The following is a 20,206-nucleotide window of genomic DNA, read 5'->3' as shown; positions in this document are numbered from 1 at the left end:
AAAAAAAAAAGCAGGACCGGATAGAGTGAAAAATAAAAAGGCAGGACAGAGATTACAACTAAAAAAAATGCAGGACAAAATTTTTCATCCTAGCCCCCCCCCTAAAAATCAAATGGTAGCTCCCTTACAAGAAGAGTAGTGGAGAAAATGGTCCGAGAACAAATCATTATTGATTGCAGGATATCAAAGATAACCTTTCTTTTTTTGTAATATACAATACATTTAATTTCAGTTGGTATCACACTCGGGAAGAAATTTGACTTTGGCAGAAAGAGAGCTATAAAATGCATGTCGAGTTGTGACTCTGCTTGTAGACGCTCTTCAGAAATGTGCATGAAGAACTGTGTCATGAATATGTGCTGATGTCATCTTTAATTCTGTATCAAGAAATAAAAATATGATAATCGACGGTTCTGTTATTTTTTTATTCTAGGAAAATGCTTCTGTGTTCACATCACAAAGTTTCCTTTACAATTTTTTCAATCTTAATCCATATATTTTTGATCATTGAATTTCACTTTCTGTTTATGAACAACATATCTGCAAGGTGTTTTCAATATACCTTTATTGGCTATTTTAAATTCTAGTTACGATTTTGCATTTACATGGTTTAGTACATTCTTGACTCCTTTAATTCCACGTTGATAAATTCAGAAATTACTCAGAAGATTATTTATGGTAAGATTCCAATTCCTTCGGGCAATGTTTACCTTAGATGAGTTTGACTATTCCATTCAGATCCCTAGACATTGGTAAAAGCTGCTTCATATCTCATAATGATGATACGTATCTATTTATTCCTAGCGTTTAAGAGTTCCTGATGCAGGTTGTTTTAGATAAGCGCTTCATGCGCTTGAAACTTTAGAGTATTATTGTCACGCAACTTCGAATTCCAGTCAATCTTATAAATTCCGTGACTCATGTAAAGAGAATACCACACTCTTTGCATGTTAGGAACCCTTGTAATTGTTTAGTGGTCCGTAGGTGGTCTATAGCTGTTGCAGGTCAAACTTTATGTCCTAATCCAATACTCCCTCATTTTACAGTGGCAGTCTGAATTAATTTGTTTTCTGACCCTCATCCTGGAAGGCCTCTAGATCTGTTACAGGACATGCCTTTCATTTTTAATGTTATTGTTTTACGCATCCCTAACACTCATGAGATATTTGCCACTGGACATTAATTAAGCAACCGGCAAATTCAATAAACCTCCATCAAGGTGAAATACAATACATGTGTTTACAAAAGCAAACAAACAATACTTTGTTTGCCAATAACAGCATCCCAAATGAGCAGAACAATTTTTCTCATAATTTTCAAGCATAATGTAAAAATTAAATAAAGATAGATTCGCCGCAAAGTTGTTTTTAATTATTAAATTGATCAACATCTAATATCAAAGTAAATGAAATAAGTAGTGTATATGCTTCTGTGTTTTAGTATAATTAATCAGTTGTTATTTATAATGGGTATGCAGATATGATCGATTCATATATGTATTTTATGCGGAATTAGGCAAAACCGCGGGAAGCCTCATGTATGATACATGCTTAGACTTTATAGATTCATGATCAATCATACTACAAACAATCAACAAATAAAAAAAAAAAGATAAATTAGTAGAAAACTGATAAAAAGCCAATTCATAAAGGCTGAGTTTCCTCAATATTTTTTTTCTAAATATGGGTAGGCCGAGTTTGTTATAGTCCGATTTCGTTAAAGCCCGAGATTGATATATGCCGAAATGACTTTAGGCCGAGTTAACGAACTCTTTTCGAAGCGGACCTCGTTGAAAGCACCAAGCATGTGCGTGTCCGGTCTGTTTTTATGTTTTAGTTTGCATTGTTTACTTCCGTTACCAGTGACAATACCCGGGTCTTTCTTATGATTATCATCTGGTTTGTTGACAAACTAAACTTATTTATCTTTGTGTTAACAAGAGTCTCTTTACTTTTTATTGTATTGCAATACTATTTCATTTTCATATAAATATTGTTTTACAGATCCACTAAATGCACATAGTTTATGCGTCAGAGTATATTTGACACAAGGTCGATCATACTTTATACATGTAGGTAGACAAGTCTTGGACATTCTAATTAAGTTTTCGAAATTCTAAAAAGGAAAATTGAGTTAGAGAATACCTATCTGCATCATTAAATTAATAGGTAAAAGTGCTGTTCAAATTGTATTATTCTACTGGATTTCGACTACCTGAATTTTTATCTACTGTGATACTAGTCAGAGATTACTTTGTAGTCCAACCTCTGTTTGCCAGATAAGCTGGGTCCGTGGGAGATCAGAGCTTGTTCCATATAAAAAAGTGGATATCTGCCCATCAAAAATTTATGCGCTGCTTCATTGCTTCTTGGGCCTACTGGCGGCATTCGATCCATATACAATGTAAATGGGGCAATATATTTTTGATTAATCTATTTGTTTTTGTAAGTTTCATCTACTGGAAATCATTAATTTCTTATATTTGGACAATTTTCACAACGATTCATCTACATGTATTCCAGCATTTTAACTTTCACTTTGATTAATATGGATCCAATGCAGTCAGAAGGCTCCAGATTGACCAAAAGCAACAAAGGACCCCACATCTCTGACATCCAATGGCCCCAGCTTGTCTGGCAAAGCAGCCATTGGATGGCAGAGTAATCTTGGACTACTGTTATACAACACTTCTCTTTTTTGCATTTGGGTACCAAACATCTCACAGCTGACAGAACCTCTACTAAACAGCCAGTATCATCCATAGATTATATCTGTGACTACTGGTCATGCGGTACCTGATGGCTTAATCAAATCAAATTAACCACTAGAAAATATTGGCGTTGTGGGTGGATCTGATTCTGGATCCTGCTTATTGTATAGTGATAATCCCCTATCCCTCTTCTGGTTACCTTAATACAATGTGTATACTGTGCATGTGATTTTGAGTCCTCGAGTTTCCTGCCAGACTTTATTACCTGTTTTCATGCCTAATTATTTGACTTTCATGTTGCACTTAAAAATAATCAGCCAATCCCATGTCATGTTAATTATAAGACCTCAATGAGACCTACTTTTGAGCAACTACTACTGGTACATATACATGTATATATATTTATATATACTACTCATGCATGTACATACATTTGTATTAGACAACCTTTATATCTTCAGTTAAACAACAATTCTCTTCTTGTACTATGATTTCAAATATCCTAAAGACATCCTTTTTAAAAAAAAATTGTCATTTGTTTACCAGTTACAAATTGTAGTAATATTCATACAGTTTATATATGTTCTTGCCAGTGATCTTGCCAGCACTTTTCAATTTTCTTAACAATTTTCAGGATGACCCAATACTTATTCTCATCATTTTGTCACTAAATTTATAAAATAAAAAATTCCACAACAGACTTTGATTACTTGGAAAACAAAAACAATAATGAAAAAATATTGTTACATTTAACACAAATTTCAAAAACCAAGGTCGTTTACATCTATCAAATATTCTTTCTTTCCCAGTCGTTCTATATTAGGATATTGAGTGCAAAATTGCATTGTCTCCCCTTAATGCAGTTTGGTCACCAAATTGAGTCAAAAATGAAATAAATGTTTGGAAAATTTTGATAATACAAAATCAGTTTGAAGAAAAAAAACTCAATGTTTTATAACTCCAAAGATGTACATGTATGTATATTCCAATGTCTGATAGATGAGTTATTGGTTTTGGTCAATGTTGAAGGCCATACAGTACTCTATAAGGGCTTTAGTTGCTGACTTTTATTTCATTTGGTCTCTGGCTGACTGTTTTCTCATCTGCAATCATACATCTTCTTCGTTTTACTTTACAGATTTCCATTATTAGATTCATTTCATACTAAATCAAGATGCCTAAGAAAAAAGGAGGAAAGAAGTCTGGTGGAAAGCTGTCTAAAATGACAGAAGAGGAAAGATTGGCGTATGAAGAACAGAAAAGACTTCAAGAAGAGGAAATGAAAAAGAAGAAAGAAGACATGTTAACACAGTTCTTAAAGGTATTTGCTAGAGATTAAAGATAAGATTAGATAACGTTTTTAGCACTAAATTATGAACAATAAATGATTATGGCAACACAAAACAGACAAATCTACAATAAGACAATTATGTACAATGACTGATTAAAATACAGATCTCATGTCTATGCTACCCTTACATGCACAGCTTTTTATGAGAGAGCTGTGGTTTAGTGGTTAGTGCATCGGACTACTAACACAAAGGTCCCTGGTTCGATTCCCGTTTGGGATGAAAATTTCAGGAACTCAATTTTCGGCTCTCCCTTGACACCATCTGCGAGTATGGTCTTGAGGAAACGATGATAGTCCGTCGAAAAGGGACGATAAATGGCTGAGCCATGTTAAGAGAGAGCCACATCTCTTGCACGTTAAAGACACCCTTGTAGATTTCGAAAAAGAGTAGGCTAATGCCGCTACAAGGCAGCACTCGCACCCGCAAAGTGGAAAGGGATTAATATAAGTTGCAAAACTTGTTTCCCAATCCACTATAAATAAATATGTTTAAAACTAAACAGCACTGACACAGGAAAAAAGTTAAATATAATAGACAACTTTCAAATTTCCATCAAAAACTCTGGTTTTAGTGAACATCATTTTTGCGTTATGGGGGCATCATCACTTCCATACCAATGTTGCGTGAGTGGTTGGAAATTTATAATGTTATATTGCACGAATTATTCTGCAAATAAAATTCTCATAATTGACAATCAGCACTGCAGTCATTAGGGAATGTAATTAAGTACTTACAAAACAAACCGAATATTTCTGGTTTATCCTGCACAATGATGATCACTAAGACGTTTGATGAACGTTGATAGTGCAGGGATACAGGCGGTTCCCTCTATCTGGTAAATGCCGTCATAAAGGCGCGCATAATTGACAAGTTTTTCTGGTGACAGATGAACTAGAAAGTGGTCTATTCAGTGGTTGCTGTTTGTCATATATTTTGTCATATATTTTGTTTCACATTCAGCCATACCAAAGTCTCTTATAAACAATGCAGATTTCTAAACAGTATATATGGGTAAGGTTTTGCTTATTGTTGGAATTCTTTACACAGTTTTCATATAATCTCTAACTTAATATATGAATGATGGAAATACAGGTCCAATCAACCAATGTTCATGTTACACTTACATACAAGGAATGGACACAGGAACTATTTTAATAAGATTGACAGTAACTGACATTTTTTGATATTGACGATGAAATTTCTTTTTGTAACTTTTATAGCAGACACTTTAACATGCTTAAACTTTAATCTCACTTGAAATACTGAAAACATTTATTAAATACACATTTAGATCACTGTAAACTAGCTTTTATGAAAATCTTCCTTTATTACAGGACAAACTATCAAAAGAAGAACGAGCAACCAAATACAATTTAAACAAACTGAATCATCAATGGAGAAACATAATGAGGGAGGCTAAATCTAAAGAACTACGCAAAGAAATTGAAATTCTCAGTCAGACATTTGAAAGAATCGTAGACAGGAAAGATGCCACGATTAAATCTCTCGCCAAAGATTTACAGGAAGCAGAGGAACAATATGCTATGGCTCTCCGTAGTCATTTACAGGCTGTTGATAGTTTATTTGGTAACTACTGTTAGTTCAGAAATTAATGCATGCGTTATATATAATTGCAAATCCTTGACAAGTGGCAAAACATGTGAAATCTTATTAATGCAATATAAAACTTTTAAGAATGAAATTCAGTACTGAGTTTTTAGCTCACCTGGCCCAAAGGCGTCTGTTGTCGTCGTCCGTTGTCGTTAACTTTTACAAAAATCTTCTCTGAAACTGCTGGGCCAAATTGAACCAAACTTGGCCACAATCATCATTGAGGTATCTAGTTTAAAAAATAAGTGGCGTGACCCGCCAAACCAACCAAGATGGCCGCCATGGCTAAAAATAAAACATAGGGGTAAAATGCTTATAACTCAAAAACCAAAGCATTTAGAGCAAATCTGACGGAGTAAAATTGTTAATCAGGTCAAGATCTATCTGCCCTGATATTTTCAGATGAATTGGACAACCCATTGTTGGGTTGCTGCCCCTGAATTGGTAATTTTAGGGAAATTTTGCTGTTTTTGGTTATTATCTTGAATATTATTATAGATAGAGATAAACTGTAAACAGCAATAATGTTCAACAAAGTAAGATTTACAAATAAGTCAACATGACCAAAATGGTCAGTTGACCCCTTTAGGAGTTATTGCCCTTTAAAGTCAATTTTTAACCATTTTTCGTAAATTTTATATATCTTTTTCAAAAATCTTCTTCTCTGAAACTACTGGGCCAAATTAAACCAAACTTGGCCACAATCATCATTGGGGTATCTAGTTTAAAAAATGAGTGTTGTGACCCGCCAAACCAACCAAGATGACCACCATAGCTAAAAATAGAACATAGGGGCAAAAGGCAGTTTTTGGCTTATAGCTCAAAAACAAAAGCATTTAGAGCAAATCTGACATGGGGTAAATTTGTTTATCAGATCAAAATCTATCTGCCCTGAAATTTTCAGATGAATCGGACAACCCGTTGTAGGGTTGCTGTTCCTGAATTGGTAATTTTATTGAAATTTTGCTGTTTTTGGTTATTATTTTGAATATTATTATAGATAGAGATAAACTGTAAACAGCAATAATGTTCAGCAAAGTAAGATTTACAAATACCCCTTTAGGAGTTATTGCACTTTAAAGTCAATTTTAAACCATTTTTCGTAAATTTTATATATCTTTTACAAAAATCTTCTCCTCTGAAACTGCCTGGCCAAATTAATCATAACTTGGCCACAATCAGCTTTGGGGTATCTTGTTTAAAAAATGTGTGGCGTGACCCGCTAAACTAACCAAGATGGCCGCCATGGCTAAAAATAGAACATAGAGGGTAAAACGCAGTTTTTGGCTTATAACTCAAAAACCAAAGCATTTAAAGCAAATATGACATGGGGATAAAATTGTTTATCAGGTCAAGATCTATCTGGCCTGAAATTTTCAGATGAATCGGAAAACCCATTGTTGGGTTGCTGCCCCTGAATTGGTAATTTTAAGGAAATTTTGCTGTTTTTGGTTATTATCTTGAATATTATTATAGATAGAGATAAACTGTAAACAGCAATAATGTTCAGCAAAGTAAGATCTACAAATGAATCAACATGACCGAAATGGTCAATTGACCCGACCCCTAAGGAGTTATTGTCCTTTATAGTCAATTTTTAACAATTTTCATAAAATTTTAAATTTTTACTAACATTGTCCACTGAAACTACTGGGCCAAGTTCATTATAGATAGAGATAATTGTAAGCAGCAAGAATGTTCAGTAAAGTAAGATGTACAAACACATCACCATCACCAAAACACAATTTTGTCATGAATCCATCTGCTTCCTTTGTTTAATATTCACATAGACCAAGGTGAGCGACACAGGCTCTTTAGAGCCTCTAGTTATTATTGCTAAACCTGAAAAATCTGAAAATTGAAATGTACAATGTATATATTTATAGGTTCCTAAAGGGAATAAACCTACATGTATGTAAAAAATAACTTACACTGTGGGATGATAGAGCAAAAAAGAAAGGCTTTGATTTCTGTTGTTTACATGATGACATGATATAAAGTAAAGTTAAAAAGTAATGTTGACTTTATATAATTATTTTCAAATTTAATTCTAGTATACTTTCTATGATCAAGATTACAACACACTTTTAAATTTCATTTTAAAAAAGTACACAAGTTTGAAGTTTCTCTTTGCACAAGTTATGGCAAAAACATATTACTGCCTAAAATCCATAAACCATAGATTCTGCAATTAAATATTTATCTGAAATGATCTCAGTTTTTTTAAATTTTTATATTTTATTTTATAGACATACAAGAAGAAAGGTTAAACAAATTACAGATATATTATGAAGATGAGTTAGCCCTTATCCGGGAAGAATTTGATACAGAAAGAGCACTTATGATAGAACAGCATGGGGTTGAAATGAATGATATAGCTGACATTTTGTTTGCTATGGATCAAAACTTCCAAGATCGTGAAAATGAGGCTCGAGCTGAATTTGAAAGTTTTTGTGATGAAATTAAAAACAAGGTACCTGTCTGTATTATATTTAAATGACTATATTAATGTTCAACAGGACCAAATACATTTTCTAATTTATACGTTATAATTCATCATTATTCATGGGATACTTAATTTAGTGGATTTCAGGGGTAAAAATCACTCACAAATTTAAATGTTCAAGGAACTGTTTATTTTTTTATTGGCTTGTATTCAGACTTTAACAAAATTATGTATAAAATCAAATATCCACAAAAAATATAATTTTCTCTCAATCCATGAAAATTTATACCCACCAAAAACAGTAGTATTATTGAATAAGTTGATTGTTACTAAGGTAACAAATAGAGCTCTATGCTTTAATGAATTTATCCTGTTTAAACTGTTTTCATCCACTAAGTCTTGTTCATTTGAGTATTGTAAGGGTATAAGGTCTTTAATTACAAGGAATAAAAGGAGCTGTAGAAAACTTTCCAGTTCAATGCGTTTCTGTCAAAAACTTTGGTTTAAGTGAACATCTTTCATGTGTTTAGGGGCGTCACCACTTCCTTTCCCATGTTGAGTGATTGGTTTGAGAACTATGATGCTGAATTGCACGTAAACTAAGGCAAATTGAATTCTCATAATTGACAATTAGCACTGCTGTCATTACAGAATTTTGATTAAGAGCCTACAGAACAAACATTATTCTAGTTTATCCTGCACAATGACGATCATTAAGATACTTGAGGAAGGTTAATAGTACAGGCCTAGGTATACAGGTGGTCGCCTGTTATGGTAAATGAGGAGTTTTTTTCTGGTGAAGTACAAACTTGAAAGTGGTCTATAAATTTATAACTATCCAACAAATTAAAGTCTAAACCTATATAGATGGAACCATTAATCTAAGAAGAATTTTGATAGGTATAAGCCAACATTTGGTGTGATACTTGTTAAGAGTCTGCATTTTAATATATGTACATTGTAGTAACGAGAGGGGGTCTAAATCTGTGCATTGAATAACAATTTATCCCTTAATTTTCAGGATACTGAGGAGAAACATGGGTTAAAGGTCCTCCTGTTTGAAAAACAAAAAGAATTAATGAGACAGTTTGAGCAGGCTTTGGATGCCTATCTAAATTCTACAAAAAGTAGGAAGAATGAATTTGAGGAATATAAACGCAAAGATGATCATGCTGCACAGGAAATAGATTCACAAATGAGAAGAATCAATAAGTTATCGGTAAGATGTCATAATTGCGCAACAATATCTATTAAGTTTGACAGCTATAGCTATTTTAATGAATAAAAAAACTTCATTGATTTTCTTTTATTTATGAATAGATAATGTAAAAAAGCAGCAAATTTTGTATGGGAAATTTGTAGATTTTGAATGGCAGGAATACAACGTGCCCTATCTTGGTGCTGTTTTCCTGTCCCAAATAAATCTACAAAATTGGAAGAGTTAGTTATTGTAAAGTGGGCTGTTGCAAACATGAAATTGAGAAAGAGAATACATTTAAAAATTATTTGTGTTTAACATTTTATAGACATTTTCCAATGATTAAAGGTCTTAAAAAAGGTGAAAGAGAGACCAATGGGATATTGAACTCATTCATAAAAAAAACTCAAATAATAATGACATGTATCTGGGCAAAAAATGAAAGAGACAAACAAAAAAGTATACAAAACTCAACCTTGAAAACTAAAGACAGTGCAACAAGAGCCCCATCAAAAATCCTGGAGTGATTGTGTGTGCTCCGGAAGACTTCGTGCATTCTATCAAAATGATTTTTGAAAAGTGACTTATCTACCATTTAGTTAAGACAAAACAATAAAAAATCTGTAGAAATTTTCTGAGAAAAAAATTGTTTAGTCATTACAATAATTATTACAGAATAAGTTAACATGTATTTCTAGGACAATATTTCACAATTGAAAAATAAGATGATGGCCAATGCCAAAGAATGTGAAGAAAGAAATAAACAACTAAAAGAGGTAAGTACAATGTAATGGTGTGTTCAAGGGGGAATAACTCATTCCATACTCAATAACTCTTTTTGTAAATATATCTTTTTCTAGCTTCATATAGAGTGTCCAGGTCTTTTATATATGTACCTTTAAAAGAAGTTTGATGGTTTCTAATGAAATTGTAATTTTTACCTTGGAACATTTTTTGGGGGTCTCATTGCGGGTTCCAATCCCAGATTCCGCTTACTGTTTTGTCAGATTCCCGTATCCCTCTTACACTATGTACGTGACCAATTCTCATTTTTTTGTCATTTCCCGGGTCCCCCTAAACCTCATTTCCTGTTTTCACGACACAATAATTTGACTTTCATGTGTCACGCTTACAAAAAATCGGCAATCCCGCATCATGCTTAGACCCCAATGAGACCCACTTTTTTGGCTATGTTAAAAGAATTCAGTTATAATTGAATGGAAATTTGGTGAACAAGGTGTCTCAATGAAGTATAGGTCATCCCTTATGATTACACCAGACTAAAATCTTTATGAATAGATATTATGTTCATCCAATCAAGTTTTTGTAAAATTGGCAAGGTATATTTGAACCCTTAATATGTAATAGAGTTCCTCAAAACTTTTAACAAAATTACTTTAGAATAATAGTTTTCCCCATCAATAAAAATGATAAATAAGTTCATAGAAAAAAATGTTGATATAGTTTAATTAAAATAATTTATTTTACAGGAAAGAGAAAAGATGTTAGCCCACTTTCAAGACTTGAAAGCACAGATGAATAAGTTACGAGAGCGAGAGAGGGACAAGCTAACAAAAATGACATTGGAAAGCAATTCTGCTACGAAAGAATTAAAAAGACAAAATGAAAAGGTATGGTACCAAAATAAGAATGACATTAGAATCCTTTTAGAAAAAAGTCTAAAGTAATAAACTAAGAATGAAAATGGGGGAATATGTCAAATAGAAAATAACATCACCAAAGAGCAGACAGACAAAGGCCGCCAATGTGTCTTCAACACAGCAATAAAATATCGTGCACCCAGAGGTGGTCCTCAGCTGATCCCTAAGGCTTAAATTAAAATATTGTTTGTTTGCCCTTTACCAACCGACCCTATCAATTCGTTCCGCCTGAAAAAATCTTTTATTTGTATTAACCAGCAAGATTTTATTTTATTTTATTTTTTTGTTCCTACCTAAAATCTTATATTTGTATTTCCTGCTCGAAAATATTTTACCGGAATCCTCAGGTTTTATCTTTAACGTATAAGGTCCAGTCCGTTTGGTATCACCTGAGCGTATGACATGAACACTTGCATTTTAAGTTTCAAAGCATTTGTTTGAAATCGATGTTGAATGCTTCCTGAAATCATGATATGACGTACATTACTCTGTACCTTTATACTTAAAGAGCAGGAGTTCGTTTGATACAAAATTATCAATGTTTGTTCAAACTAATTTGTAAACGGACGTTGTGTTCTATGTAGGGATTGCCTCAGTTTGTGATCCGCAGATCAGGATGATTATGTTAACTATGTCGCTATATTATTTATATCTGACATGAACCAAAAGTGACAAAACCCTGTAAAGTGGAGAATATCTGGCAGCAAAATCGCCAAGTTTTCCATACAGATAATTTATAAATGCAAGTAAAATACGTGACAAATGAGTTTTAAGTCTTGTAGCATTTTTATTGGAAACAAAGGCACACACGAAATTTTTAACACTTTAGTGACTTTTTCTACTAGTAATGTATGTCTTCCTGGACATTTCTTACCAGTACAAAGTTATCTCTTACAGAAAACTTTTAGGTAAGGGTACAAGGTACGTAGTACAGAACATGAGTGCAAGTTCAAACTCTTCGAAGTTCCAGGCATATAAACGTTGAAGATATGTGGGACAGGTCTATATTTTGATATCTGAAAACAAAATAGTAGTGCATATGAATTAGCTTCACATTCTACGTGATTTTTCAAAACTTACAGTCCCAGAAAACTTATTTGCAAAAACAAAACTGACAAAAATGACATTATGCAGATTTTGTATCTATAAAATAAAATATTATACCTACCTGCCTACCCATGACAAATAATATACCGAGCCAAGTTATTTTATTGGAGAAAAAAATAAAATAATTTACCTACCTACCTACCCTGTTTCAAAACATAGGGTCGGAAAAGAGAAACAAACAATATTTTAATTTAGGCCTAAATAAAATTGTGTACTAGTTCAGTGAAAAAGGAAGTCATGCTAAACTCAAAAACATATAAATGAACTAAAATTAAGATTAATGTTAAATAATAAAAACACCAGCAATATCTTTCAAATTGCATAAGTGAAATAAAAATAAAATCTTGTTCCAATCTATATATGCACTCTAGGTTTTTCAATTAAAAATATAAATTTTACCAGATATTTGCCACCAACAGATTTTCAATTTATCTTTTGTAACTTTAACCTTTGAATACAACAACTGTAAAATTAATGTCTAGTGTGTGGTGTTTATTGTTTACACTATGCAAAGAATATCATATCTCAGACTCTTATTGTAATGTTATAATAGGCTGAACTTCAAGAATCCAAAAGTATATTTTATAATTAGTATTTGAGTAGTAGCTGTTTGTTATTGTTGTTTCATATCTTTGTTATATTTTAACAAGGGATACATATATTGTGGTCTGCCAACAAGTGGAATACAAGCAACCTTCCCAAAAAAATCATAAACAAAAACAAATAAAACACATTAGAATAGGATATAAGTGAGGCAGTTTAAGTGAATAAGTTAGTGATTAGAATGGAAGAATGAATACAAAACAAATACAAATTTAATGAATGAATGAGAAATTGGTTCTTTTTAATTTAAGGTGGTACCTAACACTTTCACTAAAATTACTTTGGCTTGTTTTATTTTTATAAAATTTTGACAAAGTATTTACTTTGACCTTTTAACAAAAATATAAAGATTTCAAAAATTTGTAACCAACCGTTTTGTCAGAAAAATTACACTGGTTATATAGCAGTTTGACAAACACTGATTTTGATCATTGAGAAGCTTAATATTCCCTTTACAACACATCGTAATTAAAATGTTTAGCTGACTTTACAGAGTTATCTCCCTGTAGTGTTAGGTTCCACCTTAACTCAGCCAGTCATACAGTCACCTTTTGTATTTTTAGGTCACTGTGATATTGAAACTAGCAGAGATGTGCCGTAAGCTGGAGACAGAAGAGGAGAAGGTGCTTCCATTCTATGCCTCCTCCCTAACTCAGGAGGAACAGGATGATGTCCAAACAGCCATGTTAGAACGAGGTTATGAACCCCTGGCTCAGGTAAAAAACTTTAAATTCTTTGACTTTCTATATAGTGTCTTGTGTACTATTATTTGTCAGTTTTTCTTTTTTTAGCAATGGCATGAATTTTGCTGCTCTTTGGTATCTTTTGCCCCTCTTTTAAGATTTTGATAAATGTTGATTTTTTCTTAAATTGAATGAATGCTTTCCTCTTAAATACATGCAAAAATCTCTGTAATGTTAAAACTTAACAACCACTGCATACTATATAAGAGGTTCTGGATTAGAGGAGTCTTCATTTTTGAAGTCTCTAATGTTTTGGGACATTTGTCTTTTTGTTTCTATCTTTTATTGTTTTGTTCATTACTGTCTATTCTTTATTTGTTACTTTTGTTTCTCTGTTCTATTTTAGTCCTGTATTTTCTATTTTTCATGATTACCCATTATTATCTATATCCAGTAATCGTAATAATATAATTTTCTCATGATAAAGGTTCTTACATTTTTTTCCAGATCATGCATGAATATTCTTCAATGGAAAATTTCTGGAAAAGATTCAACAAAGTATTCTTAGACAAGTTAGCTCTAGATAAAGAAAAGATGGGTCTAGTTCAAGAAAACCAACAGCTGCGAACCCTACTGAAGCAGTACCTGGATGGAATCTCTGTCAATGATGAAATTATCAGCCAAGTCAATCCATTGTTTATTGTCAACAATAAAACAAATGTCAAGTAAGTAAAAAAAAAAGATAATTTATTGCACATTGTACGTTTATGGAACAATTTTTGTCTGGTACCGATGAGATAAAAAGTTTAGAAAACCAAAAGTGAGGACCTAAAATAAGTTTGAAAAAAAGTAAGCACAAAAAAATCTACAACAAAATCATGCTCAATCAAAAAAGAAAAAAGAAAAAGCAGATATTATTAATATCTTAGCAGACAACAAAAAGTACAGTGTGTAAAAATTACCATACTAAATTAGGGTTATTCCATTATGATATATGTGGAAGGGTAGGAATGGAAATTTATTTTTGTACATAGGTCTTAAGTCATTTTAATTTTTTTTTTATGCTCATTTGATATATTCCAATTTTTTTTATATGTGTCCTTTTGAAATTGGTTAAATTTTTGTCATACAGGATCCTTTTACAGCTGGCTATACAATACTGTTGAGTTTTCTCATTGTTGAATGCTAGTCAGAGACCAGCTTTAGTTGAAAATCCATGCCATTTATAAATTAATGAATTGGTGGATTTTCAAATATACCACATCGCCTTACTTTTAAATTTATAGGAATAGCCTTACTTTTAGATTTATAGGAGCAGCCTTACTTTTAAATTTATAGGAATTTAAATGCCAGTGTATCCAAATTTTCTATTTTAATTTTTTTCAGACTAAATGTTCCAGTGACAGATCCTCGTGTACAGAGACCTGTAGCACAAACAGTTGTAGAGGCAGCCCATGTGGTTAGACATGTTTTACCATCATAGTCAACCAAGGCCAGTGGCACAAACAGTTGTAGAGGCAGCCCATGTGGTTAGACATGTTTTACCATCATAGACATCTAAGGCACTTCTATGTCTCCTTTGTGTTTATACATTTTGAAATGAGAGCTTTGATAGGCATCATAACATATCTTGAACATTAATTAACCCATGAAATGAACCATAGAGTGTGTATGTTGAGTGGCTATGTAATTATGAAAAAATGATAATTTGTTTTCAAAATAACATGAAATTAAGTGAGTTATTTCCCCTGATTTCGTTGTTATGCTGTACATACTATACAAATTTAATTTTTTAAATGTCTAAGTAAACAAGGGAAACCTCTTGTTGATTCTGTTGTATGCTAGTAAGAAGAAATATTTTTTCTACAATGTTTTTTAGTAGTTATAACCAAAATAAATGCATTTCCTTATGTGCAAAATCCATACTTATTCATCTGACAATTTATACATTCATTATTTATTTACAATAATTTATTTTTATAATTCAGGTGAACAAACTTACAGCATTTTTGCATTTTTTTTACTGTGTTGTTCCTTTTTCTAATGCATGTATCTGTCACATTAATTTTGATAAAATACATTATATTTTGCAATAACACCACTTAAACCATTGATGAAAACTGCATTTAAAATCCGGTGAAATAATTTTCATTTTAATTGTTTCTTATTTTCACAAACACATTCAAGTTTGGGAAAACCATGTTATATTTTCAAATTTGCTGCCATATTGTTACTTTAAATGAATGTCATAGAATTTAACTACGGTTTAATTTTTCATTTTTGCATCAAATAAAAGTATACTGGTATATAAAAATCCTATGCTTGAATAGCAGCATTTTTAACAATGGATGTCCATGCAGTGACATAAAAAAATGTATTTGGTGAAGAAACATTATCTATTATTTTGTAATCCTGTTAAAAATTTGTATTCTGAAATTATGAAGAATTGATATAATCTTATAACTTCAAGCTACAGCTGTGATATTTCAAAGACAAGTTTTATGCATTTTTTGTAAATATTGTGTTGTTATATATATTATATGTTGGTATTTTCTATGGTAAACATAGCTTTACAATTTATTTTTGAATTAGGTCAATGCATGCATTTTCAGATACAGTAAATGTATCTTATATTTTTAATTGTCCTTACAATGGAATGAAAGTTATATAAAATTTAGCAAATCGTGCGGTTGACAGTTAAATACACCTTTTTTACAGATTAGCAAAAATCACCAACCCACCCTTGAAGTAAAAGTTCTACTTTTATTTTTCTTGTCCAATTTATTCATGCATCGGCCACTAATAAGCTCTGTGGTATAAGTTTATATGGACTTTAATCATTTTTATGCACTGATTAAATGGACAATCATTATTGCAAATAATTTAAGTTTTTTACTAATGAAATGTTTTTTTTAATGTTATTTAGATTTAAATGTTGTTTTGATATATTTTTGCATTTAGTTTAATCAATAAAGTATGCTTTTATTTTTCTAATCTCCACTTTTTCATAGGTGTAATTGATATAAGATTAAACCACCATTCTCTTGATTTTTCCCTTTTGTAAAGGCATAAAAAGGAGACAATATTTTAGTGACATTGCACAGATATATAAGATGTTTGTTGTTTCTAGGGGACACCTAAATATTGTTTTACATTCATAATAAAAATAGGTTATCATGGTATAAACTTGCAATCATATTATATTTCCCACCTTAAATAATGAAGTTCAGGGATTAAGGATTCTAGAATTTATTTTCTGCATTTATATTTTCACTTGCTCCTTCGAGGCCTATGTTGCAGAGTGGTCTAAGCAGATTTACAACTGCATCACTAGCCTGTCAAATCTGAGGAATTGACTCAATTTAAATTCCTTATTATTGTTAGTTTTCCTGGATACTTAGGCTTCCTCCACCAATAAAAACTTCCTGCCATAAAACTACATAATAGTTTGGAAAGCAGCATTAAACAGCAACTAATTCTTGTAAATTTCGACCATAGTTTCTGAAGAAAATATAAACTTCTGAGTGTTTAAAATTCAATATTAACTACTGCAAAAAGTGATTTACAAACATAAATCCCTTAAACCCAGCAAACATATATTAATTTAGTCAATTATTTCATTAATTCTTATTTTAAGACATGATATTGGTGTCCCTTTTCTGACTAAAACTTGGGCTAATCTGCTATCTCATTTTAAAGCTGTAAGCCCCCTGCTATAAATTCTATATAGAAAACTGATTTATTCCTCTGCATATACATTCATCCTAGTTGCATTTATAAGGATCTTGGTCGAGTTTTTAGTATAGAGAAAGATATGACAATAAATAAAGAATAAAGAGAAAAGTAAGGTGCTACATCATGTACATATTGCATAAAGAATATGTATAAAGAATTGAGAAATAAATGGCATATACTAAAATGAAGACCCCCCATCCAGACCCTCTTATTTGTTGTTCTTAATTTTTCAAAAGTTGATATGACATTTAGAGCAAGATATGTTCTATATACTTGGATTTTAATGAAGTGTAGATGTGATTTTGATATCTGTTTTTGTAGGCTTTTATATTTTGTTAAGCATTTGTTGTTTAAAGCAAGTTTAATAATTGATTTTTTTTTTCTATGATCTTATTACTTTTATTATTTTCCCCAGTGAATTATGTAAACTAATAAATTACAAGGAATTTGCATTGTGTTTTATTGTTAGCCTTTCTAAACAGAACCATAGATAATCAGTAATGATCTGACTGAAACCTTTTTAGTCTGAATAATAGTCTCTAGAGAGAACCATGGGTAGTCAATACTAATATGGGTAGTCCTTTTTCATCTGATTAAGAGTCTCTAAACAGAACCTTGGGCAATCTGTGTTGAAGACTACCTTGACCTATAATGGTTTACTTTTATAAATTGTGACTTTTATGGAGAGTTGTCTCATTGGCACTCATACCACATATTCCTAGTATATCTAATTTAGTGGATACTCATATTTTGTCGAGCCTGCATTGAACAGCTCTTTTTAGGAAAAGTGATCCAGCAGCTTTGGTGATGTTAACAAACTTCCTAGTAGCTTGATATTTCAGAATATAGAAGACCTGGAACCTTCATACTTTGTATATAGATGCCTTATGTTATGACATTTCTGTCTTTTGTCCTTGGCCTCCTTTTCATGGTTCAGTGTGTACCTTGAAAGGTTCTCGTCTTACCTCAACCTTATTTCATGTATCAAATAACAAGTTTTAGTTGCCGTGGTCAAGTCCATATCTCAGATACTATAAGTAATATAGGTTTACTATATTAAGTGTATGGAATGATTGTAAGGTGAACATGTCCAACTGACAGACATGTGTCATCTGGCTCAAACTGTTTAGGAACAAGGGGCAAAAAAGGTGGTTAAAAAAATGGAGGGGGGATTTTTATTTTTTTTAGGGGGGGGTCAATTCTTAACAGCATAATGTATTGCGAAAAAGAAAAAAGAAGGGGAGGTTTATTGGCAACAACATGATGTATTGCACAATAGCAAAAACCCGATAATCAATTTTAATTTCTTTGACCACAGTTATTCAGTGTCAGAAACCTATTGTGTGTCAATTTTTTCAGGACAATCCAAATTCAGACCTGTATCAAACGTGAATATTGTGTCCATTTTTACCCCAACTGTTCAGGGTTGGACCTTAGTGGTAGTATCCAGCTGCGCTCGGCGAATCATTTTTTTTTACCTTGATCTCAATTCATAGTTCAGTGCTCGATGTTATCTTTTTATAATTTTGTCTGTTTTTCTTTATCTGTAAGCAAAAGGTAACTAAACTGTATTTAGTTTATGAAATTATTGTAAGGCGTAAATATCTGGCAGGTATCATCTGATCACCAAAAAAGCGAAACATATATAGTGATCCAACATTCCGTCGTCGTCGGTATCGTCGGCAGCGTCCCGCACAAATATTCACTGTCCTTAGAACTTGAATGAGTGAATTTAGGTATCGTTGTACATAGGGTTACATCATATTAGCCGAAAACTAAACAGCCCATTCACAGCCAACAAATCTTCAGTATAATATATAATCGCGGCATATAAAACTTTTTTTTTTTTTTTTTTTTTATCAAAATGTATTAAATTTTGACATATTTTATTTTAAAATCTCTGTGAATATTTTTTTTTACTTCATTATTGTGATAATTTCCGGGTCTATTTCACATTTTATTCCCGATTCGATAATATATTACATATATGAATATTAGGGTAAGCGGAAGAAGGGATCCCGTAGACCGCCCTACGTCACGATTCATGAATTATGCATATTCTATTTATAGGCTATTTATAAACGATTCTGAAAATACTTATTCTAAGTTTAGAATATTCTCAACATGTACAACTATAAAAAAAAAAAAAAAAAAAACCGATTCAAAATCATTAACTTTCATGTAACACGGTGAATTTGCTTTATTTATTTTTTTATCACATGAAAAAAAGGAAAATGTACCGCATTACAGTAGCATATATCATTGTGCAAATATGTATATACAGATTCCTTTCTAAAATACACATGATACGTACATGTCATATAGATATGATAAACAGTATATTACTTGGTGCCTTACTTATGTTAATTAAAGACCTGCAAATGTCACATGCACGTGGTCCCATGGCCTTGGATATACTATGGAGTTAATAATATTTTTATTATCCGTTTAAAAGAGTATTTTTATGTAGGCAAATTGAAAAAAAAGATGTAGCTAACACATGTTAAACATATTACACGTACTAAGGCTTTACATGAGTGTGAGAGGATGTTTAAACTGGTCTGCGTTTAAAGAAACGAATCTGTAATCTGATCCCTGTTGTCTGACCATTCTACTATAGCTAAACGTTCTATAGGAACCATTGTTAAATTACTTGTTTGCAATAAAGCTACTGTTAAGGCGTTCTACAGGCTCCCTTGGTCGTTCTACATGATTCCCTGTTGTCTGAACCTTATATATCTACTACAGAACGTTCTAACGGATCCCTTATATTGTTTGTTTATCATGTATACACTAAAGGACGTTCTACAGGACCCCCTTGACAGTCTACCAGGATCCCTTGTTGTCTGAATATTATACATATGTATCTACTATAGTATAGAACGTTCTTAAGGAACAATTTTTTGGTCAGGATTCTTCTGAAAAAGCTCATGTGAAATATATTCTTGGTGTAAACAGAAAGTCAAGTAATATAGCTGTAATGTCAGAGATTGGTAGATTTCCTATGTATTTTACTATAATTTTATCAATGTTAAAATATTGTCATAGACTGGAAAGTTTGAAAGAAGGGATTATATTCAGAGAGAGATTGAATTACCAA

General features: G+C 31.9%; 1 protein-coding gene across 1 annotated transcript; it reads left to right on the top strand.

Annotated features, from left to right (window-relative positions):
• The first annotated feature begins 1,791 nt into the window (after window positions 1-1,791).
• LOC134701219 (dynein regulatory complex subunit 2-like) lies at window positions 1,792-16,358 on the top strand. Its single transcript, XM_063562351.1, has 10 exons — window positions 1,792-1,898; window positions 3,849-4,031; window positions 5,397-5,649; window positions 7,923-8,146; window positions 9,141-9,338; window positions 10,016-10,093; window positions 10,808-10,948; window positions 13,252-13,404; window positions 13,879-14,096; window positions 14,758-16,358. The coding sequence occupies exons 2-10, from the start codon at window positions 3,885-3,887 to the stop codon at window positions 14,852-14,854; spliced, it is 1,509 nt and encodes a 502-aa protein (XP_063418421.1). The 5' UTR covers window positions 1,792-1,898; window positions 3,849-3,884; the 3' UTR covers window positions 14,855-16,358.
• The last annotated feature ends 3,848 nt before the right edge of the window (window positions 16,359-20,206 follow it).

The sequence above is a fragment of the Mytilus trossulus genome, unplaced genomic scaffold (assembly GCF_036588685.1).
Source record: "Mytilus trossulus isolate FHL-02 unplaced genomic scaffold, PNRI_Mtr1.1.1.hap1 h1tg000234l__unscaffolded, whole genome shotgun sequence".
NCBI lineage: Eukaryota > Metazoa > Mollusca > Bivalvia > Mytilida > Mytilidae > Mytilus > Mytilus trossulus.
This window is presented reverse-complemented; position numbering and strand designations above follow the sequence as displayed.